At 44.0% G+C, this 14,955-nt stretch overlaps 1 protein-coding gene across 1 annotated transcript in view; it reads left to right on the forward strand.

The window, feature by feature from the left end:
• LOXHD1 (lipoxygenase homology PLAT domains 1) overlaps positions 1 to 14,955 on the forward strand; it is a 171,045-nt gene that overhangs the window by 88,450 nt on the left and 67,640 nt on the right. Inside the window, exons 15-24 of the mRNA XM_064736029.1 lie at positions 1,134 to 1,210; positions 2,037 to 2,233; positions 2,564 to 2,756; positions 3,583 to 3,743; positions 6,429 to 6,717; positions 7,277 to 7,431; positions 8,813 to 8,946; positions 9,850 to 9,998; positions 11,170 to 11,274; positions 11,997 to 12,125. Coding sequence (XP_064592099.1) covers positions 1,134 to 1,210; positions 2,037 to 2,233; positions 2,564 to 2,756; positions 3,583 to 3,743; positions 6,429 to 6,717; positions 7,277 to 7,431; positions 8,813 to 8,946; positions 9,850 to 9,998; positions 11,170 to 11,274; positions 11,997 to 12,125 — 1,589 coding nt within the window. The remainder of the gene's footprint in view (positions 1 to 1,133; positions 1,211 to 2,036; positions 2,234 to 2,563; positions 2,757 to 3,582; positions 3,744 to 6,428; positions 6,718 to 7,276; positions 7,432 to 8,812; positions 8,947 to 9,849; positions 9,999 to 11,169; positions 11,275 to 11,996; positions 12,126 to 14,955) is intronic.

The raw sequence follows: 14,955 nt of genomic DNA on the forward strand, positions 1-14,955 counted from the left end.
ATGAGCATTCTGGGAACTGCTCCTGCTCTCGCAGCACCACTGTGGGAAACCTGACCCCAAACAGATGCTTACAGGAATACACTGAGTGCTGCAGCAGCCTGGGTAGGGACAGGAAAGCGACAAACCTCTGCCAGGGCCCTGGCTGCTGTCATGCAGTGGTTGCTGCAGGGCACATGATGGGGTTGAGGCTGTGAATCCTTTACCCTGAGGCTGAAGGAGCAGCTGAGAAGGCTGCCAGGCTAGCAGTTAGCTCCCCTCTGTTTTGGGAGGGGAATTTTAGAGGGCGACTGAAGAGGAAACTTTTGGAAAGGGCATGTTGTGGTAGGATAAGGAGGAAATTATTTTAAGCTGCAGGAGGGCAGAGAGGTTAGATATTAAGAAGAAATTCTTTACTACCAGGGTGGTGAGGCCCTGGCACAGGTTGCCCAGAGAAGCAGTGGCTGCCCCATCCCTGAAGTGTTCAGGCTGGATGGGGCGTGGAGACACCTGGGATAGGGGAAGGTCCCTGCCCATGGCAGGCAGCTGGAGCTGGGTGGTTTTCAGGGTCCCTTCCAACGCAAACCATTCTATGATTCCATGACTTTCCTTTCAGATTTTTTTCCTTTGAGGTCATGCCACAGTTTGCTTTGTGCCCAGCTCCTCTTCTCAATTAGTCTAGTTGTATCTTTAGAGTTAAGAAACTTTGCAAATCCTTCCTTTTTGCTGGTGCCAGCTGCCTGCAGATACCCAGCCCTGAATATGGGAATAACACAATTCATCCCCTCCCTTCAGTAGTAGAGGCTGCAAGTCTTTCTGGTCATCAAAGGTCAAATCTTTCATGACACTAAGATTGCCTGTTCACTGGAATAATTTGTGGTAGTGGAGTTTGTGCTTTTCAGACAGATGGGCATCACAGCAGATGCTTATCTACTGCGAGCAGAGCTCTCACGGTCCCTCTTCTTGGGAAAATGGAGATTTAAAATGTGGCTGCCGTACGGTCTGGTCAAGTCCCTGCAAAGATAACAGAGATACAGAGCCCTCTAAAAATCTATTTTTGACTGTGGATATGGGCTATGTGCGAAGCCAATGTAGATTTTGAAAGGTCTAACAGGTGCTAATTATTCAAAGATAACTTACTTCTGTTTGTAAACCAGATGGCTTGACAAAAATGAGGACGATGGTCAGATTGTCCGAGAATTAGTGCCTGCTGGGGAGTCACCACTGCTGAAAAGTGAGTTTAGCTTGGAAAAAAGGTCTGGGTTTGAGTTGTACATGGATGTGTTGATTTGCTTTATTCTTTTTAATAATTCTTGTCAGTTCCCAGTAAGTCTACTGGGCCTCTTTTGCTATTCTTATGCAAGAAGTTGCAGTAGGTCATGCTGAGAGAAATGCCTCTGACTCTTAAATTCTAGTTTATAAATGGGAAAAGAACATAATTGCAACATTATATATGCAGAAAGAAAAGGTTTTTAAAGTTGTGATATGTTTAATAACTGCTTTCTTTTATATCTTTCCCTGAAGGATCTTGAATTGCCACTGTTGTAGAGTAAATGCCATCAAATAATGGCATTCTCTGAAGAAAATAACCAAAAATATTATATTGTCCTTTTCTGGAGAACCGGGGCTCCAATGCTACAATTTTCTTTAGAAAATGGTGCCTGCACAGTGCAGGTTGTTGTGTTTAAAAAAATAAATAAAAAGAAGGTCAAAGTTATTGAATTAAATTGTTAAGTATAAAAATGGTGAAATAATCCCATTTGCCTAAGTGCAATTTTATGCCTTGGGTAATCATCTAACAGTGAGAGGGAGGCATACAGAATGTTTTATGCTTACTAGTGTACCTATTGGATCTCTTCTTTTTTTGGTGAATAACTCCAAGGTGTGGCAGCTTCTCCAGTGTGTCCCTAAGATTCTGGAAGCGTGAATGGATGGCAAGGTCCTTTCTGTGTCTGTGTCTGGATCCTTCCTCTCCTGTCAGGTGTTAGAAGCCCATTGCCTGGCTGGGCACTGGCAGTGCCACTCACCTGTCTGTGTTTTGTGCATCAATCTTTCTCCAGATGTCAGTTATCACATCAGCGTGAAGACAGGAGATATCCCCGGTGCCAGCTCAGATTCCAGGGTTTTCATCAAACTCTACGGTGAAAAAGCAGACTCCAGCAAAGAGTTTCTCTTAGTCTCTGATAATGATCTAGGCAATTATTTTGAACGTAGTCGAGTGGATGAGTTTACTCTAGATATGATGGATATTGGAAAGGTAAGAATCAATTGCAAGTGGCTCTATACTTTGTGCAAGTGCCTGAATTCAGGAGCAAAATAACACTCCATATTGAAGGCGATGAAAGAGCCTTTGACATTCACACTGGATATTAAGAGACACATTTTACATAGATTTTACACCAGTGTATTGTGTATGCTGGCATGCGAGGAGTGTTTTAAGTCTGCAGTTAAATACATATATAAACTATTTACACAAACACGGTGGGAGAGCACCGTGCCAGGGTATGGAGACTGTTTTACATTAAGCAAATTCCGTTGTGTTGGGTTTTTCCCTGCCCTCTGGGTTTTTGTGTGCTTTTTTCCAAAGATCAACCGAATTCTGATTGGGCACGATAACGTGGGTCTGCGGTCCGGCTGGTTCCTGGCCAGTGTCCAGATCACAGTTCCAGTCCAGGGAAGGCAGTACATGTTCCCCTGCAACCGCTGGCTGGACAAGGATGAGGCTGATGGCAGGGTGGAGGTGGAGGTCTACCCAAGTGAGATTTTGCCTATTGAGAAATGTAAGAAAACATGTGCTGCTTTGAAGCTAGGGCTAAATGTGTATTGCTCCCATCCTTCAGGGCAAGGTCACCACTGTCTTAGACATCAAAACCAAAATAATCACCATTCCTATGGGCTTATATTTGTGAGGAAAGTAAAATATTCTCCTCGTGTTTTCTGAAAAGAGGTGGAAAAACATTACAGAGATTTTCATCTCCATTTCCTGAGACCATATGAAAAATTTACACCTGGGCAGCACAACACAGCACAAGACAATGTGCTTCTTCACTGCAATATCAGTGGGTTCTTCTGTTTTCTACATTTATCTGCCCCAGTCCTTTTTTCTCTTTATGCACCAGCACATGTCCCGTCCTGTCTTTATTACCCTGTTTCCTGGAAAGGAGAAGCTCTTTGATAACTAAGTGCCAAATCCCTACTGGCCACTTGACTTTTATCAGTAGATCCATTTTATTTTAAGGCTGCAGTTAAAATTTGCTGTTGGGTCCTGAGTAAGAATGCTGTGGTTTTCCCCTGCTCTCTGTACCTCCCTCCCTTGCACTGTGCTAAGGAGATCATTCAACCATTCTATAGTTAGTCCTGAAACAAAATTCCCTTTTAAGGCTGTGTTTTGCACCCCCCTGACACTGGCTAACACTTGTAAAAGGAAAACTATTAGGTTAGTCCTCAGTGAAGAGTTCTGTTATCTCACATTTAGTTTGGATAAGAGCAAATGGTCGGCTACGTGGACATTTGTTAAGACAAGGTAATTTAATTTTGAACCCGAGCCCCCAGGAATGTTGTTATCTGGGTTTCTCTGCTGATTTAATTGCTTTATTTTTGGAGCAGTGATAAACTATGAGGTGTCTGTAGTCACTGGAAACGTGCGAGCCGCAGGCACCAACGCCAACGTCTTCATGCAGATTTATGGCGAGACTGGCAAAACGGAATTGATCCTCTTGGACAACAGATCCAACAACTTTGAAAGGGGAGCCACAGATATCTTCAAGGTATGATGGAGGCTGTCACTGCCACTTCTAAAAGGGGAAAGAAATTATCAGCCAAAGTTGAGACATCAACAGAGTAACTGGCCCAACTACACAAAAAAAAACTTTTCAAGAAAATTGCAGGTCTGGCAGTGTCTACTGTCCTCTATCCATAGTTTTGGAAGGCTTTTTTACTAGCAAAGATGTCATTGAAATTTATTATCAAATAGCAGTATTTGTTTGTATATACTTTCAAAAGGATATTAAAAGACTTCAAACTTTGGGCTGGCAATAGCACGTTGCCCAAACTTTGAGCGGTGTGTTATTGCCAGTTCTCGTTGTGTAGCTGGGGAAAAAAGAAAACACCTTTGTATGAGACCATAAGGAATCCCAGGTTTGCCTGTGGTCACACACACCATTAACTAAGGGTACAGATGTCAGCCCTGCAGAGGTTTGCAGCTGTAATTCCTGAGAATGTGTGAATGCCCCATGGATTTTACAGTGCATGTAACACTGTCCCAGCACACACTGCACAGCCCTGACACTCAAGGACTGTGTGCACAGCTCAGTCCTACAGGTATCAGGATGGTCAGAATTCAGAGCTTTTTAAAAATTCAGGTTTATACTGCAGAGCCCATACCTCTTTCTGAGCATCCCAGCAGCAAAGGGAGTGTTTAGAGGGGTGAGGAACCTCCAACAAAACTCTAGGGAGTGAGCCAGGAATTGGATAATCCAGCAAGATAATCCTGGGTTGATGAGGCTGCCCAGCAAGCATGGATCACAACATGGTCAGGATCCTCTCCTTTGGGACCAATGTTCCCTTCTGCCTTGTTAGCTTGGGGTTTCTGCCCAGAGGAACCACAGTTTGCAGGACAGGAATGGTCCTGGCACCTGCTCCTGATGTGGGATCAGAGCAAAGACAGGGTGCTCTGCCAGAGCCACATCCTTCTGTGGGGAAGGACAGACCAACATCTGGACAGTGAAGCAGGGAGTGCAGGTGGGAGCTGGATTTAAGGCACATCTGCCACATGTGCTCACAGCAGTGCCTAAGTGTTCTTGTAATTTGCGGCCCCACAGAGGCTGGATCCGTCTCAGCACAGTTAAGCTTGCAAAAAATTGCTGAAGCTGCCCTGAATCATCAAGACTGGGATATCCTTCCTGCTGTCAGTGGCCAAATGGAGGTGCCTTTGTCCACAGTTTCACCAGTTTTATACTGTGTGTTTTTGAGATCAGTTCACCTTCTCCTGCATCCTTTTCTTGCTTTACCAAATGGAGTTACTGATGTTTATCTATTTTTAATGAGTTTTTGGGGATTTGAAATGAATAGTAACTTATAAATGTTTGCTTTTTAAAAACTCTCTATAATTTTAAGATTAGGTTTCTCTGATTTTGAAGGAAATAAGCTTTCTAAAATTTATGAGTAAGAGCTATTAGCCAATATAAGATTTATAATAAAGCCATATGTACAGTGTTCTGTTTACATAGCTTTGCTTATATCCTCTCTCTGATATTTATTGCAAGATTTGAAAATTATGCCCATTTCTGTGATTTTTTTTATAAGCATACAAGGCAGAAGCTCTAGAGCATTAATAAATAGATCATCTATCTCTTTCACTATATGAATGTTTACAAAAAGACACAGGCAAAAATAAGATTCTGTGAGCTACGTGATAATAGGAAATGCCATCAGTCATGGACAAGGCATGCAGGATGATTACAGTAAATCTAAGAGTAAATCCGTGTTAGGATAGATACATTCTTTATGGCAGGACAGCGGGATCAATTTCAGTTTTCTGATAAGCATCTTGTGTGCAATTGATTTTGTTTTAATCTACAAAACGCTTCTAGACTAAAACCTTACATGCCAAGCGCCAGATTTCAGCCTGAAGCAAATGTTTGCAAGTTTTATAACATAAACACTGCATAACAGCATTAGCAATCATCAGAAACAAGTCATGGGCTGTTGAAGGATTGTGTGGAGTAAAATCTTCTATCCAACTTCATTAGGTAGTAATCCAGACAGATAATCTAAACCAAGAAGGTTTTGTGTCTGCTGTGCTGACTAGAGGGATGTAAATCTTCTTACTGATCAGCCTTCTGCCACTGAAGCACTGTAACCACCAGTGATTGTATCCTCTCTGCTCACCAGAACAGTGAGGAAATACTTCTCTAATTTTGCAGATGAGAAGGAGGGAGAAGGGCACTCCAAACCCACAGTCTGTGTCAGAGATCGTGTTATATGAGTTAACTGCCTTTTCACTACACCATTATTGCTTCTTGCTGGGTTCATATCCTGTGCTGAGTATGAAAGGCATCTTATTATTAATTTTCAAAATGCCTCATGCGCTGAGAATCTGTAAAAACCTGGTGTGGTATTATCATATATTCATCTTTAGTGACAACACAGAGACAAGACAGGTAAGGAGAGCAATGAGGAAGTAGGGAGCCCAATAAATATGGATTTAGCTCCTCTCCTCACCATGGCTGCTCTGAATGTCTCCAGTTTAATCTGTTCAGATGAGATTTGTTGATGGGGAGTATGAAATAGTAAAGCAGGATGGAAAGTGTAAACTTGCATTAGGAAATTGATTTTGTCCTTGCTTAGATATTTTGTGTGACGGAGGCCGTGCTTCTCCTTTTTAAGAACACGTTTTATGAAATTAAGATTGTCTTCTATCCCTCTGGGTGCTGACTTTCCCTGGGTGGCAGAGAGAGGCTGCAGATGTTGGCAAGATTTACAAGATCCGGATAGGCCACGACGGGACAGGCATTGGGGATGGCTGGTTCCTGGAGAGCGTCACACTGAAGCGCCTGGCCGCCAAAACAAAGGACTCTGATGAAGACACAAAGAAGAAGTCTGATGAGGAGAATGAGGAGACCAAGGAGGGAGAAGGAATGGATGTCTATACGTTTGTGGCACACCGCTGGCTGGCTAAGGATGAAGGGGATAAGGAGCTCGTGGTGGAGCTGGTGCCTGATGAAGAATCTGACCTGGAGGGTAAATAAATACCACAGGAAATCTGTAAGCATGTCTGTGTGTCTGTGTGTGTGTGTGTGTGTGTGTGTGGGTGGGTGGGTGTGGGTGGGTGTGTGTATCCATCCAGCCTCTCCATGAAGGATGATAACCACACTTGGCAGGACCATTTATCCCCCAAAACAACCCCGCTGCCCCAGGCATGCACTGGATCTGTGGTGGGTCAGGCTAGGGAGGAAGAGCATGGTGGGTAAACTAAGGCAGAGCACAGAAGAGACAGCTTGAAATTGGAATATCTTAAAGGACTTCTACAGGATTCATCAAAGGTCATCTGGATCAACAGTCCCAGAAGGTCCCACTGCAACTGAGGGTTTAGCAAGATGTAATTGCTGTTAGGACCAAGGAGAGGGGCTTGGAGGAAGGCAGAGCTGCTCATGTTTTAATATAGATCCAACAAACTTCAGGCAAACTCTTTCTTTGCTGGCATTTCAGGGGTTACATACTTTTGTGGTGAGCCACAGGTTTGATGAAATACGGCCATTTCTGGGGTTTTTCTGACCTGCCTTTGCTATTTTACTTGCAGAAAATACGTATGAAGTCCGCGTCCTCACTGGGACTGTGTGGGGGGCTGGGACAGATGCTAATGTCTTCCTGAGCATCTATGGCATGGAAAGAGGAGACACGGGTGAGCGCCAGCTGAAAAGGTCAAATAACCTCAACAAGTTTGAGAAAGGACAGGTAATGCATGAACTCCACTCACTCAAGCGAGAAGGAGCCTGGCAGGGCTCTCTTGGTTGATGTGCTGGCCGTTCAATACACTTTCTTCTCACTTCTTTCAAAAATGCTTTATTTCTGAAATGTATTATATAAAGCAAAATGCCTCAAAACATTTTACAGGGGATATTCATTTGAATACTGAGCTGAACACCAATTCCATGTTGGAGCCACTTTCTGCGTCTGCTTCCTATAAGCATTCTGGTAATAATGCTTCCTTTCAGGAATACTTAAAACTTACAAACTTTGAATTAATGTTGGAGAGTATTTTTGGGGAAGTTCAAGCATGTAGATATTTAGATGCAAAAACTATTCTAAATGTTCTACCCAACCAGCCAGGGAATAAAAGCAATATTACACTGTAGTGTAATAGTGTGCTGTAGTTACATTATAATCCAATCCAATTAAACATCATCTCTTGTATGTTGAGTATTTGCTATAAAAAGTTTATGAACAATTAACAAAAATCTACTGTTGTAGCCAGGAGTTTTTCAAGGAGTAATTCTGAAGAACAAAAAATTATAGAAACAAAAAACAGCTGTGGAAAACTTGCAACCACAAAAAAAAAAAGAGCCCTAAGGTTGTTAAATAAGCTGTTAGCTGTGATTTATGAGCTTGGCACTGGTGAAACTGCAACCTGCACATGGTTCTTCATTCAGTGGGAAGAGCTCCAAGCTGCAAATGTAATGCTCCTTACTCTGGGGAGTACAAACCCAAAGTCTACCAACATATTAATCACATTAAGATGTTTAAACTGTTATGACAACAAGGGCCATCCTGTCACACTAACACAGTTAATAAATGATCCTCTTGGTTGTGGTAAATGACAAAAGGAAGAAATTCTGAAACATCTGAAATAAAGCATATGGGCTGTATTTTGGGGCTGTCCCATGCAGAGCCAGGAGTTGGACTCAGTGATCCTTGTGGATCCCTTCCAACTGTGGATATTGGAAGATTCTACACAGAGGTGAGCAGGAGAATTTCCATGGAGTCAACATGGTTTTTGTCCGGTTCCAGATTCAATCTGTGGGAAAATGCTAAGCCTGAAAGGAATGATATTTTGCAGAGAGGAGTTAAACTTACAGGAAGCTGAAAATGGGATGAGGTAAAGAGAGGAGTGAAGGGGGGAGCAGCTCCACGGCTGTTACTGCCTTGTAGGAGCCAAACATGAGTGTGTTAATGGGAGACCTCAGAGCTCTGTAGTTATTTTCGTACACCCACACAAAGAGTACAAAGAGAACTTACAAATAGCTATGTTTTAATGGCAAAAAAGGATGATTACCCTTGGCCATTTCTTTCCTCCTTTCTTGGAAACACAGCCATTTGCCTCTTGCCTCCTGTGCAGGTAGACGTGTTCACCATCAAAGCCATCGACCTGGGCGAGCTGAAGAAGCTGCGGATCCGCCATGATAACACTGGTACCAGACCCAGCTGGTTCCTGGAGAGGGTGGAGATTACTGACCTCAAGGAGAGCACCACGTGAGGAGCCTGTTGTGCCCTTTCATGGGGTTGGAAAAGGGGCTGTGTTCTCAGGGGCCTGCAAAGCCATGGGGAGGCAGAGGAGATGCAGGAGGGCCTTGTTGGAGCACCTCAGCGAATGGCCATCCTTTGGGAGCCTCGTGGGCCCAGAGTATGGGGCCATTCTGGGGTCCCCATGGTGGGGTTTGCTGTCCCAGCACCTCTGTAATTTGGGAACCAGCTGTGTTTGGAAGGCAGCCTCAGCTTTTTTCTGTTTCTCCTCGTGGGATGGGCTCATCTCTCCTTCCTAGAGAAGAGGCTGCACTCAAGCTTTTCCCTTCTAGGCCTCACTTTGGAAGTGTCTTATTTGGAAGAGTTTTATTTGCCCTTTCTACTTAATGCAAAGATCTGGGCCAAAAGCAAATTCTGATCTAAGCAAGCTCTCATGATTTCCACAGACAGCTGGATGAGCAAAGAACAGGCTGTTCAAAACATGAAATATAGGCTTGCCTTCAAGCTGGAACTTGCTGGAAATCACACGCTCAAAAATTGCACAATGCTCTGATGGGTGGGACCACTCTTCAGGACAAGATGGGTTCAGTCTTCATAAACATAAAATGCCTGGGAGTCTGGAGGTCCTTCAAGTTACTGAACTCTTTCTGGGAGTGAAATTAAAATGAATCAACCATGTGGGGCTGGCAGCCCAGAAACAGCACTTAGCAGTATGTGCTCCCTAACCTATTTATGGATTCAGCTCCCACAACACCAGATCTCAAGGATGAAAACACATGTATTGCTCAGCCTTGAGTAATCTTGTTGGGGTTTTTTGTTTTTTCCTTCAAGTAGCCTCTGATCTGTGCTTGTTTATGTTTTTAAAGCCTGTGAAGTCCTGTGTAAGCACCGGGTGCTGCTGTCGTTTTGTAGGTATTACTTTCCATGCCAGCGGTGGTTGGCAGTGGAGGAAGATGACGGTCAGATTGCCAGGGAGCTGGTCCCAGTGGATGAAGCATTTGTAAAGAAAGATTCGGAAAATGAGGGCCAGTCTCCTGCAACTTTGGGCCTGGAACAGAAAGGTGCAATGTATATGTTGGCCTTGAATTTCTTCCAGTGTGGGGTTGGAAAGAAATCAGGTTGTTAGTCCTGCTGAGGGCATTAGCAGTGAGCAGCAGCAGTTACTCACTGTGCTGGGAGTAATTTTGCCCCAAAATGAAATTTTCAGTCTTGAATGAAGTGTCAAGTGCATGTCAGACTGTGAGGAGTGGACCCTCCTCAGTTTTAGTTGCTTCAATCATCTTGCAAGATTGGACCCCAAGTGACAAAGCTTGGAAGATGGGTAATAGGTTCAGTCCTTGTTTTTGAGCTGAAATGCATATTAGTTGCTAATATCTAAGGAATAAATCTCATTTATTTCACATCATGGACTGTAATGGTTAAATGTTCCAACATAAAACTGAGCAGAGAGGAAACATACCCAGAGAAAGAGAAGGAACCTAAATTTGTCTCATTCTCCATCTTGCTGCTTGTGTCTGTTGTCCTCCAAAACAACTTTGCCTCATTTGTATATAAATTTGCATTGTAACCACAGAGCAGTGACACATTCCTGGGTCGCTGAGACACACTCAGCAAGCTGCTGAGTGCCCAGCATTTTAACTTATTTCTTTTGGAAAGATATGTCCAGCTAGGGAGTAAGCATTCCATTTTGGAAATCTTAAGGTTATAGTAGCTGAGTGAACACCATATTAGACTTTTCCATGAGATTTTTTTATTAAGATGATGGTGCAGTAGAAACATCCCTACTAATGCTGTTCTGAAAGGTGTTCTTGTGAATATGAACTGTATGTGTCAGAGTACACACTTTCCAGTATGTGTTATATGCACATGTATTATTTGATGCAAATGCAATAAAGGGGGGGTAGGTGGATTTTTTAATTTAAATATTGCAGTCAGTGGCAGCTTTGAGGAGGGTTAGAGGTTCCCAGGAAGCAAATTGGAAGGCTTGAGCAGATTTCTTATCTGTAGATATGCACGCAATGTGCTGAGTGACTGGGGCAGTAGAAAATTCTGGAACCAGACAACCCAGCTCACCTCAAGGGCTACCAGAGCATAGGACAGGAATTAGAGATTACAGCATGGCTGTGATCAGTCAAAACAAAACTCAAACCAAGCACACATTTATGCAAGGAAGAGTAGAGTTAACTCCTGGTTGGACATCACACTCTTAAATTAAGATATTTTATCTGGCAGCTAAATCCACTACATACTCAGTGAAAGTGAAAACAGGGGACAAGAAGAATGCTGGGACAGATGCCAACGTTTTCATCATACTCTATGGAAGTAAAGATGATACAGGTATGGCTTCAAATGATGGAAAAGGAAAGCAGCTCTCTGTCTGACACCTGAAAAGACAGGTCATGGTTTCTTTTCATTTCCCCAATACCCATTTCTCACTCCTTTTAGAGTGACTTTGTGTTCTCGCAGTCGGTGCTCACATCGTGGTAACTTGGAGCACAGCACCAGCTGCTGTAAATCACTGCCAAGCTTTGCGATGCTGATTTGCACCAGCTGCTAGTCTAAAGGTTTTAATTTCAATTATAGAAACAGCACAGTTGACTGGGACTACATTATTGAGCAGTGAATGCACTGGATGATTTGCTTTCCTCAGCAATGAATCAGCATGCTCCTGAAACCCAACCCTCCTCTGCCTCTTTGAGTGGCCCAGAAGTATTTAATCAGCTGATGAGCAAATCCTCTTGGAAGCAGCTGAGCTGCGTGTGCAGCGGCTGGGATGCCTGTGAGAGTGACAGGGAACTGATGGGTAACACTGATTTCTTTAGCTGCCAGCACAGCAGGACAACATCGTCCCTGTTGCACTGCCAGAGGATCATTCAAGGAAGGAATTCTGTATATTTTGGGTGTTGATACAGACTTGGGCTCAGAGGGAGGGACAAAGCTCAGATCTTGAGATGAAAAGCCAATTTTTGCATTTCAGCCCCTTCCCTCATCCCACTGTTGACATTCCCAGAGGATTTGTTTCACATGCTGAACAATGTCCTTTTGCATCGCCACAACAGGGATAGTCAGCCTAAAGGCCTCAAAGTTTAACAAGAACAAATTTGAGCGTGGGAAGGTAGATGAGTTTACAGTGGAGTCTGTGGACATTGGAGACCTGAAAAAAATCAAGATAGGCCATGACAATAAAGGTAAGATAATCTGCTCTGTAATGCAGTGTTTCTAGTGCACAGAGTGTGTTGCTGTATAAAATAACCTGCCTCCAAGACCCCAAACGTAATTTACCTTTTGGTGACAGATCCTTGCTGTCACTTCGGCTGCTGCTGCTACTAACTTTGCTGCTGATTCCATTCCCATGTGACATTAGGAGCTCAGTGGTGCCAACTTGCAGCTTTGCATCCTCTCCCTCTGCAAGTCTTTATAGTTCTACAGCCACATCTTTAGTGAGATTTCACAGATACCACCAAACCCCATATTTTTTTTTTTTTATTGCATGGGACCCATAGGCTTGTTTCACTTCTTTATTAAGTTTTTGGTGGTATTTTGATCATAAAGTCTTGGCTGCTTTTTAGACAGAATTCTGTGTATCTGCTACAAACAAGGAAGGCAGTGGAGCTATGCATGGATCTCTTCCCCTATGGGTCATTAAATGACAAGTTTATTGATAACTGCTCTGTATTATTACAGAGGCCAATTGATAAAAGTGATGCAGTAATTAGCATTTCCACGTGCACATCTTTAGCCTGACACTTATAGAAATGTGAAGCATTTTACCTCAATCCTGGGCAATTTCATCCAATGATCTTTAAGCCATATATTCTACATTCCCTTTGGCAAAAGACAGAAAGATTTATTTCTCGGCGGTCTGGCGTGCAGTGATTCATTTGCTGTTGTCTGCAAAGGCTTGGTGGGTTATTCACTATTATCTTTGCACCACAGGTAATTCAACTGGCTGGTTTCTGGAATGGGTGGAGATTGATGCCCCATCCCTGGGACAGTGCCTCAAGTTTCCCTGTGGCCGCTGGCTGGATAAATCTGAGGATGATGGAGCCATTGAGAGAATCATCTTCCCTGCAGAACTGCAGACAGTGGAGTACATCCCATGTGAGGAGAATGCCATTTCCCCAGGATACACCCGTCATTACAGAAGATTAAAATCTCACTATCTCATGCAGTTTTATAGGTTTCACCTCTCCCTCGAACTGGCTTTGGGAAATTTAAAAGTAGATCTCATGCCAGCTATTCAAATTACTACAAGAAGGTTCCACTGGGTGCTCTAGATTAACATTTACTGCGTTTTCCAAATCAGAGAATAATTAGAAGACATGTGGATGTGGATGATTGTCTTTTTCTTCCTATTTCCCCATCCCCTCCAAGTCCTCTGCTCATTCCAAGCTGTCTTTCTTGTCTCCAGTTTCCCTTTGATCTTGCTCCATTCTAATATTGCCATTTCTGGTGCCAAAGCAGACACTGTGGTCTTGCTTCCAAGTCTCAGTTCTTCCAGTGCCTTTGGCATTGCACACCCCTCTCTTGCTGAAAGACCCTCTTCCAGAGTTTCTTTAGTGTGGTGCTTTTCTAAAAGTGTTGCACCAGTCTGCCTTTTTTTGTGTTCTCCAATTTTTCCTTACTCTTCACTCCCCTCCAAATTAATTTTTTGGCTAAACATTACCCCTACTCACCTCCTTCTAAGTATAAACTAGAGTCTGCTATGGCAGCTCAAACTCTTTCGTTCTGGAAACTTCTTTTCCTGCTTGCAGAATACTGAGCATCAGACACCATGGTTTTCTTGAAAGAAATGAAATATTTTGCTTACTTTTTAGCCCTCTCCCTTCTCATTGCTCCCCTTTCTTAAGCATCTTTGACAGTGTGCAGAGTTCAGCCCTGGGACTGTGTTTGACTTGTCCCTCTCTGATCTGCTTCATTTCAAGTGGCTGATGAATTTTGCTCACCGTCAGGGTGCTGTCAGAACTGCCTTTTCCTAACATTGGGTTGGCCGCCACAATGATGAGGGATGAGGTCTGACACCTGGGAGTTGATTGCCTGACAGGTTCTTCCCTGGTCATTCATAAGAAGAGCTAAAATATTTCACACCGAGGCAGTTTCCCCTCTCATCCCCAGTGTATGCACTGAAGGTATCAAAAGCTTTATTGCCTGCAGTTCTTTATCTAGATATCAAAATTTAGAGCTGTCCAAACTCCCTTTCTCTGCCTCAGTTTCCTTTTTCACAAGTAGTTGTAGGAATAACCACAAGGAAGGCCATCAGCTGTTTTGCCTCCTTCTTTTTCATTATGAAGACAGAGGCTCATGTTGAAGGTCCCTCCCATGTTCAGATCCCTGCACCCTGCAGCCTGTAAGTTGAAATAATTTCTTCTCTGAAGATCTGCCATTGTCATGTCTTTGTGCTTCGCCTATTCTTTGATCAAGGCATTTTTATTTCTCATGTCTAACCTTCTTTATCCAAACTCTCTGGAGCAGAAGAAAGGGTTCCCTTTGCTCCCTTCTGCACTTTTGTCAGTCCAATGGAAGACAAAGTAAATTCACAGAATTGAAAGGGACCTTAAAGATCATCCAGTGCCACTCCCTGCCATGGGCAGGGACACCTCCCACTGTCCCAGGCTGCTCCAAGCCCCATCCAGCCTGGCCTGGGGCACTGCCAGGGATCCAGGGGCAGCCACAGCTGCTCTGGGCACCCTGGGCCAGGGCCTGCCCACCCTCCCAGCCAGCAATTCCTCATTCCCAATGTGCCAAAATCTGTCCCTGCCCTCTGGCCCTGGGAGCCATTGCCTGGGTGCTGTCCCTGCCTGCCTTGTCCCCAGGGGCTGTGCAGCTCTCCTGGAGCCCCTGCAGGCCCTGGCAGGGGCTCTGAGGTGTCCCTGGAGCTTCTCTGGTGCAGCTGAACAGCCCCAGCTGTGCCATGCTGGCTCCAGAGCTCAAGCTCATCTCCATGGTCTCCTCTGGACTCCCTCCAGCAGCTCCAGGTCCTCTTTAGGCTGGGCACCCAGAGCTGCATGCAGTATTCCA

Source organism: Zonotrichia leucophrys, chromosome Z (genome assembly GCF_028769735.1).
Source record: "Zonotrichia leucophrys gambelii isolate GWCS_2022_RI chromosome Z, RI_Zleu_2.0, whole genome shotgun sequence".
Classification (NCBI taxonomy): domain Eukaryota; kingdom Metazoa; phylum Chordata; class Aves; order Passeriformes; family Passerellidae; genus Zonotrichia; species Zonotrichia leucophrys.